This window comes from Bidens hawaiensis, unplaced genomic scaffold (genome assembly GCF_021521415.1).
Source record: "Bidens hawaiensis isolate Kalapana, Puna unplaced genomic scaffold, B.hawaiensis_p1.1 tig00031535_1, whole genome shotgun sequence".
Classification (NCBI taxonomy): Eukaryota; Viridiplantae; Streptophyta; class Magnoliopsida; order Asterales; family Asteraceae; genus Bidens; species Bidens hawaiensis.
The window spans coordinates 110,016-119,231 of NW_027495341.1; the positions used below are offsets into that span (position 1 = coordinate 110,016).

Consider the following 9,216-nt stretch of genomic DNA (forward strand, 5'->3'; position numbering starts at 1 on the left):
TAGCAATTATTAAAATGTTTCATGGACAACACATTTGGTAATTTAATATTTGATATTATAATAAAAGTTTTAGGAACACAATCCAGAAAGTCAAACTAGGAACAATGTATCAATGTTTAAAAACACCGTATGTTGAACAATGTATCAATGTTTAAAAACACCGAATGTTCTTATTCGCTCTCTTGAATCTAGAAGAAAGTACTCAAAAAACAAAGTTAAACCCGTATGAGTGAATAATAAATATACAAAGGATAAGAATTTATGTATCATAATGATTTTATTTATGAAACTTCCCTATGTTCAAAATGATTTTATTTATGTTCCTAAATGTTTTCGTGTCTATACAATAAGTATGACATACTAGGGCATCTATAATGGAGGGACGCACACCGTCAAGTTAGCCAAAAATGCCCTCCATATAGCAACGACCACAAGGGTGCATTTTCCTAGCGTGATGAGCGGAAGCGTTGGGCAAAAGACGGGTGTTGGGAGCCGGCTTGGTTAGATTGGCAAAAAAATATGACAATTGGGAGCATCAAGAATTGTTGACTCATATTTAAATATATATTTTTAGAATTATTCTATAAATATAACGTCAAAACCCCTTTTTAAACATCATCAAAATATCTCTTATCTGATAGTATTTGGTAGAGCATATCCGAAGGAATCGTTCACATGAAAATTATAATTGTATATCATGTTTTTTTTTTCTTTGTAGTATTTATAGGATATAAAATTAATATTTGTATTTTTATCGTCTTATTTTTTAAATAATTATTGTCTTATTTTTTTTTTAAATAAATATTAGTATTTAACATAAAACCAAAGTACTAAATAAATAGAAAATAATTACATCAAACTGATTAGTTATCGATTAAAAATTAAAATTTGAGAGTAGAACCATTACTCACCTTAGTGGAAAAACCTTCTGACTACATCTATTGATTCTGAGACAAAATATGTTATTTTTAGAATTCTGATTCTTAATTCTATTAAATTTCAACGAATTAAACACCCTCTAAAACTGTAGTCCAAAGTTGTTCCTTCTCAAGATTACATGCCTAGACCATAAAAGTGCCGGCACACACAACTTAGGGGTCGACGCTGTTAGCAAAACGGCGTCCAAACACATCATCTCTTAAATGCACAGAACAAATACACACTATACATGTAATATAAGTAGCTCATTCTATCAACGTCATCATGGTACCACACAGTGGCGGAGCCACTTTGTCTTCACCGGGTTCGGCCGAACCCGGTCCTTTTTGTTTTTATATATAACCTATAGTATTGAATTAGCGAACGAACCCATTATTTTTCGACGAGCGCACCCGTTGTTAGTTAAAAAAATTCGAACCCATTGATTATGAAAAATGTAGTTAAAAAAACTCTTCTAGTAATGATTTTTTTATAAAATATAATAAACTTTAGAAACACCTAGAAAAATTACTAACAGCCATTATAAATGACCCGATAATAATCCAAATATAGATTATAAAAAGCCCCAAAATTATTCATAAAATGGGCCAATAAGTTCACCCTAGTTAACATTCTTAAATATAATACGTAAATAAAAAAACAACAAAAACAATGGCCGTCGCCTCAGCGACCGATCAATTATGTTTCTATCAACCAGACGACCATCACATTCATCAATTCGCCTCAAGGCTTAACCATCACCAACGACCGTCTATCGTTTGTTGAAAGTGGCATTAGTTCTACAGGTTGCAACGACAAGTGTTGATAGATTTTTTTTCTTCAATGAAGCATGTGAAGAAGCATTTACATAATCGGATGGGTGAGATCATATGAATAATGCTTGCATTTATTATATTGAAAATGAGTTCTTTTGAATTTTAGGATTGAAGATGCTATGAATCATTTTCAAAGCATGAAAACGTTTAGGAAACAACTATAATATGTAATATCTTTTTTACTATTTAGTATGACTTTGTATTTTATTGAATGTTGACGATTTATTTTTATAATAATAGTGATGTTTCATTTTATTTATCTGACCGAATAGCCGTCCCGAGCCGACCCATCGGGCATGAAAACTTTGATGCTGAAAAAAATCAAGCATTGAAAAATCCCGAACCCGTAAAAAAATATTCCTGACTCCGCAACTGGTACCACAAGAGATTTTTGTTATTGACTTGTTAATAATTGCATTGGTAACAATTCTAACCAAGGCCTTAGCCGGGCCGGCCCATATTCAATAAGAAAAAGGCTTGAGCCTAATTTTAAGGCGACAATTCTTTTACCCTCTAATAATATTCTTAAAAAATTCCTAAACAAACCACACATATGGCATAAGTGCATAACACAAAGTGAAAGCCCATAAAAGGTCATTGCTATTTCCATAAAATAAGTAGCAACCTATAATTAACTAGCCAAAAACAGCATCTGGTGTTTGGCAAATAAAATTTGTATAATGTGTCGCTACATTAGGAAACGTTAAAAACTTCCTCGTAGCGTTCGCATACCATCAATACAAACAAAATAAAAACTTACTACTTCCGTGAAAGCTGGTCGGTTGCTTGCTGTTCTAGACTCTGCTGCTCTTCGGTTTTCGACATAGCATTTTTCATAAGCTCGTAACCAGCAAAGTTCATGGCACCTAGTGGTGCAATCCAGAAGAACCGAGGTATAGCCCCTTTAAACAACCCAAGCGGGCCTTCATGACGAAGAATAGACACCGCAATCATTGACATTGACACGGGTCGCCCTTGAGGTGCAGTCATCATTCTGGTTTTCATCACATCAAACGGCGTTGTCGTGACTGCAGCAAGACCACCAGATATGGCTCCAACTGCAATCGTCTCCCATGGTTCAAGTTCTCGTCCTAGTGCTTGCTGGACAACCTGAATAATGACGTAAAGCTTTGTAACCAACAAATTATATATCTTGAATTATGAAAAATGAATATTATTATTACCTTTTTGGATTCTCCGTAAAGTCCCATGCCTGCAACATAAAACGGGACTTCACGACATAAAGTAGCACCGGTCCCACGAAAGAAACCTTTGAGACCGTCTTGTTGCCATGTGCAGATGATTGCTTCTCCCACGTTGTTAAATATGCCAGCTTGTAACCTTTGTTTCAATACTTCACATGGAATTCTAACTGCTGTCCCCAAAACCGTGCTACAAAATGATGCTATAGATTGAACCTGGAACATAACATCATATCATCACAACCATATAAATAATATATTTTCTGGATAAAAAATTGATGGTTTGGTTAGTGATTACTTGTAGGTCTGGAAGTGTTGGAGCAACGTTTATCAACACGATCTTACTTGCTTCAAAGATTCCGGTACGTAATCCATGGCTGAAACAAAAGATTAACCAAATGATTTGTATGTCAGAAGTTTTAATAAATTAAAAGAGAGTAAATTACACTTCAATAAATTTCAGGTTTCGTCCTTAATCTAAGAAGATAACAATAATAGTCCTTTGTGTTTTAAAATGTTTGCATGCTTGATCCTTTCCACTAACGGGCGTTAAATTTATCTGTTAAGTCATGTGCAATGCCCATGAGGTTAATCTGGTCATTTTCATTTTTCCCCTTTTAATGAAAACAGTTAAATAAAAAGTTCAAAAGCATAAACCCTGTCTCTCAACACACACTCTCTTTTGTTAGGTATCAAAATAGTAGGACTAGTTTGTAATAGTTGAATAGTATAGGGTGTTTTTGGTTAGTTGTTGACTTGATTGTTGTACTTAAACCAGATGGATGGAACTAATTGGTATCGATGAATTGGATTGTGTTTTACACTTTTACTTTTACCCTTCTTCAAGCTTGTGCACTACTAGGATCTATCTAGTGAATTCATATATTTTTATATTTTACGAAGTAAAATTACCAGATTACCCTCATATGCCCTGCACACGACGTAACAAACATCTGTAACACCTGTTAGTGGAAAGGATGAAACATAACATAAAGGACGATTGTTCCTGTTATTTCCTTAGTTTAAGGATGAAACCTGAAACTTGCTATATTCCTAATGAATGAGAAGTGTAATAAACTCATTAAAGAATAAAAGAAATGAATGTAAAAGTGTAAAACCTTGAAAATTGTCCTATGATTGCAGGAACAGAGCCTCTGTATACTCCACGAAATCCGACTTCAGGAAGCTTTGCAATCATTTGTGGAAAACTAAGTGTCGATGCTTGTACTCGAGTCTGAAGTGGGATAACACACAAGGAAACTGAATAAATCCTACCAAGTTTCAAGTTATTTAAAAAATCACAACTTACCTTAATTGTGTCTATAGGGTGCATTAGAGATGTAGACAATGCACAAGAAAGACCACCTGCTAATGCAGATTTCAAAACGCTTCCGGTTGGGACTTCCACTGGAGGCGCCACTGCCACAACAGTGGCAGCTTGAAACCATAAGTTCCTGTAATTATAATCAAACGGTTATAAAAGTTTAATAAACAAATATTATTGTAGACGGGCCCATCAGCACCGTTACATCATATTTACCGTGGATCTTCTTGAAGCTGGTCAGATGGGAGAAGAAGCATAAAGTTCCTAAAATGTCCATACGAAATCGACTCTTCAGTGTCGGATTTGAGAAACCGCATCATGGCAACAGCATTATCTTCATTTGCAGGGAGTCCTGCGTTCTTTAATGATTCCAAGATTTCACTTTTCTTCAGTGTACCGGATTTGGTTAAGCAAAGACTAGTGTAAGCTTTAAGGATTGTTGGTTCTTTCTGTTCCATTAAAGATAAAAACTGTTTCCAACCAAATGATTTTGAAAATAAGTGTCGTCTTGTGCGACACAAGAATTCATGCGCATATCTTTTAGGAAGCTTTCTCTTTCTAATAGCAACTTCAAGATCTTCTAGAGTTACTTGCCCATCACCGTCTCTATCCAACTCCTCAAAAAATCTCTTTCCTGTAACAAGTGTATAAAAAAATGCCACATATGCAAAGTGCCAAAATCATATTTTTCGTGGTTTAAGAGACGTACCTTCTGCTTCTGTGTATCTGAAGAAATCTTGGACCGAGAAAAGTTTCTTCTTATCAGGATGGTCTTTGGTTGACCGTCCTAACCGCGGTACAAGCTCGATTAACTCGGTTAATGAAACGGTGGACAAAGTGGATCTTAAACGTTCCACATTTGATAAAGGAATACTTAACAAACCATTAGCCATCTTTTGTGGGAAACTGCTAACATTATCTTCTGTAATTTTTAACCTAACTGTGTCATCACTATCATCTTTCACAGGAGAAGTTATGTCAACAATACTTGACGGAACACGTCCAACTCTTGCAAACTTTAAGTTGCCCAAAAAGCCACTAAAATCATATCTTTTACCTTCCAAAATACTACCAACAGCCTTCAAACTTCCACTTTCTTGGAAACTAAACTCAAACTTCTGTAGATTTTGAGCAAGTTGATCAAGAACAAACCCAATAAAATGCTCAACCGACAAACCATGTTCATCTTTAGTTTTCAAAGTTTCCTCACATGGCACTAAAACCACCTCATTTTCCAACTTTGACCACTTTTGATCACTTAAATTACTTTCCGGGAATGCATCTCTAGCCACAAACTCATTTCCATCTCTAGAAATCTTCGACTTGTACTCATTCACACGTATACGCTTACAAAACTTATCACCATTAGTCTTCTTCTGCACCTTCTTTTTACCATTTCTAAACGGGACCGGAACCACCTGCACAAAACTACTAACCAGCAAAGACCAAGTGACCACAAACTGCATGCAGTTAATGCAACTTCCATCTTCTTTACTGTAATCCTGCACATCTAACTCTTTCTTCGACACATCAACCTTCCCGACACACGTCTTAACCGGCACCTTACCAACCACACGATAATCATTCCACTTCTTCACACCAAACAATCCAAAACCATTCGCTCCTGTTTTACTTCCGTTATTACTATTAGGCCACCTATGCTCAAATTCATTTGCAGCTTTCCTAAAACTAGTCTCAATCGGACCGAGAGCGTGCTTCACGAGCTCGATCGAATTTACAAAAGACTCCAAAGGATCACTCCTGTTCACATTCACCATCACTGAAACTCTAAAGTCTAAACCTACTTAATTTCTAAATCCTCCAATTAGGATCAATAATCAAATACCTAACCTATATGCATACAGATGGCAATTCTATACATATACGTACATACACATAAATGATAAGAGGTAATTACAGGGTTACTGTACAGTGAGGTTGAAATCTATCTGTATCTATAGATAAAGATAATGATATTATCTGCAATACCTGATTAGGTGCATGTAGAAATGGGGATATTGTGGTGGTGGTGGTTATTAGGAACAAATTCAATAACAAGAGGCTTCTAATTTTTGGATTTTGGAATTTATGAAATTATTTGTTAAATTCTTGAAATTAAATTTATGAACCATGGATACTGGAGATAAATCCCACACTTGTATAACTTTTGGTGGATAAATTAACCATAAAGAAAATTTTGACTTAGGCCTTGGGAGGTTGTCAATTCGAATCCCAAGCCCATCTGGGTTTTCGTCTTTTTGTGGCGGGACAATGATTGTCAGGTTGCAGCTTGCAGCTCGATTTCCATAAGGAACGCCCATGCCAAATTCTGAACCGATTAAGACAACATAGTCTGATAAGAACGAGACAACGGGGCTTTCCAATTTAGAAGGTGCGGTCATCTAAACACATGAAAGTTGCTATTAAAAAATTACTTATTATATATAACAATTGAAAGATTTGGTGCCGCTAAGTTCCAATTTGGCCACTTAGCGGCACCAAGTTGGCCCACGACATTTTGTTTTGTTTTCATTTTTTTGTTTTACTCCTTGTACTGTAATGAAAATCGATTGAATGCCAGTTTCGTTTTGTTCTATTTTTGTTTGTAGTTCAGGTATCGTAACGAATGTGACGAAAGAGACCGAATTCATGTAGACTCACTGCATATTATTTTAGTATTGGTAACGTAACTAACATAATGAAAACCGATCAAATGTCAATTTTGTTTTTTTTCCGCTTTAGTTCCGGTACAGTAATGAACGTGACAAAGACCAACCAAATTTGCGTACACTCACTGCCGCAACGCCCGGGATTCACAACGCTCAGGTCCCAACACTCAAGTTTTACTGACCGACTCCACGCTATTGGTCTCACCTTAACTTTTATATAACTTTTTGTTTTATTTTTGGTTTTTAGTTCCGGTATCATAACACATGTAATCGAAATCGACCGAATTCACATCGACTTACCGTCTCAACGCTTGAGTTGATCACCGCTCGGGTTTTACCAACCTATAATACTAGTTGTAGTTAAATAAATTAGAAAGATAAGAGATGGTCGTGGATAATGGTCGTGTATCCCACTTGGATAAGGGCACGCTTAAACATATCTAGTTAATATTTTATGAATATCAACACTCATTCAACTTATAGACCAGTCTTAAGTTGGTCACACTAAATTTCTTAGCCAAACACACCATCTACTAGGTGAACCAATTGGTTGCAGGATATGAAACACCATGAATTACATACAATACGACTTCTTCTAAATACATGTTTAACTGGAGACAAATCGGTATAACCAACCTACGTAAATCTTACAACCGTCAAACTAGCTAAACATGTTTTGATGTACTAAATAAAATATGAATGAATGAATGATATCTTTTACATCTAAAACGCATCAATACATGATAGTTATGGTATCTTTAAATTGAGATGTTAAGTGATCGCAAATATTATCCATCAGACACGAGTCAATCACTCAAATTAATAAGCGCTTACAAAAATGACTATATGAGTGGTAAACAAGCATTTCCATATTAAGCTTAACAAGGCCATTTTCTCATTCTCCAACCATACAAAAAGTGTTTGAAATAAATCAATTTGTGTGGTTACCATTTTCCTGGTCCTGGTTTTTGCTTCCCAGCAAAACTATGACTGTGACCACATCCAACACCAACCTTTTTGTAAAGAAAATCCTCATTTACATATTCTCTATCCGTACCACTAAGATAACAAGATAAGTGTCAAGTGATCACCATTACCATATTAGTTAGTGATGGTGAAATATTATAACAGTAACCTTTATCGACTTAGAGTTAGAGATACGCCAACCAAAAGTACTATAAAAATCAGTTATCGATTTGATCCTAACTCCGTTTTAAACTCTTTCCTTTCCTTACCTTCAACTTCGAATGTCCTCACAAGCGAACATCAAAAGAAACGTATCTATTTGTATAGTTTTCATATGTTTCACAAAACTCAAAACAGTATAAAAAACCAAAGCTTGTTTGACTATATAAGTCAACCTGTTAGTTTAGGCAAAAATGATCAACAACCCTTTAGCATAATTCGTCTATGAATTTAGACCATTGTTCTGCTTCATCTCATGATCATTCAAACAAAGTATAAAACCTAATGAGATAACAAACGAACAACAAATACGAATATCTGTAGTTACCACGGTCCACATGGACCCTGGCCCTAAAAAATCAACCAAAACGCCCGAAGCTTAAGGGGGTCCCACCCAAATCAAAATGCCGATCCATTATTCTTGGTCTTTCCAAGCATTACATCTTTTGCTTCATTAATTTTTGAAGCTAAGTAATGACTACCTCCAGAATCCGGATGGTTCGCAACCATCACCCTTCTATGTGCTTCTCTCACCTTATCCGCAGCCACACTCTCTCTGTCAAACAACCCATATGTCATAGAATGCAAATATTTCAAAGATGATATTTATTAAGGGGAAGTTAGGTTACCTCACGCCAAGGATCAGAGCAGCTTCTCGTCTTGTCATTGTTTGTTGGAAACCGCCTTCATAAAACCTGCGTGATCTGGGCCTTGGGGGTCGAGCCTTGAAAGATTGCCAGGCTTGAATTCCATATTTACCAGCCATGGCTGCTGTTGCTACGGCAAGACCAGCAATAAAAGGTAGCCTGATACACGACATATTAGATTTGAATCATAGAAGAGCTCAAATGTAATCTGATTATGGTTTTGATAAATTAATGATTTAAATATCATCTAAGGTCTACACAATACTCTCTTTGTTTAGCTCAATCAAATTCATTTCATCTGTCCTACATGTAGGGCCGCAAATGAACTGAACAAGGCCTTGTTTATGTTCGTTCGTTAAGCTTTTACCGGACAAGTGAACGGTTCACCAACAACTAACCAAACAAAACTTCTTGTTGGTCGTTCTTTAATGAAAT

General features: G+C 35.8%; 1 protein-coding gene and 1 pseudogene across 2 annotated transcripts; both read right to left on the reverse strand.

Annotated features, from left to right (window-relative positions):
- Positions 1–2,431: 2,431 nt before the first annotated feature.
- LOC143582364 (calcium-dependent mitochondrial ATP-magnesium/phosphate carrier protein 1-like) lies at positions 2,432–6,094 on the reverse strand. The gene is made up of 7 exons (XM_077064946.1): positions 4,990–6,094; positions 4,497–4,914; positions 4,266–4,410; positions 4,075–4,190; positions 3,255–3,333; positions 2,939–3,172; positions 2,432–2,864 (listed from the first exon to the last, which is right to left on the reverse strand). Exons 1-7 carry the CDS (start codon positions 6,056–6,058, stop codon positions 2,514–2,516), a joined length of 2,412 nt encoding a protein of 803 aa, XP_076921061.1. The 5' UTR covers positions 6,059–6,094; the 3' UTR covers positions 2,432–2,513.
- A 2,405-nt stretch (positions 6,095–8,499) lies between these two features.
- LOC143582361 (mitochondrial import inner membrane translocase subunit TIM14-1 pseudogene) lies at positions 8,500–8,954 on the reverse strand (annotated as a pseudogene). Its single transcript, XR_013143957.1, has 2 exons — positions 8,764–8,954; positions 8,500–8,690 (listed from the first exon to the last, which is right to left on the reverse strand). The product of XR_013143957.1 is annotated as a mitochondrial import inner membrane translocase subunit TIM14-1 pseudogene (transcript).
- Positions 8,955–9,216: the final 262 nt, after the last annotated feature.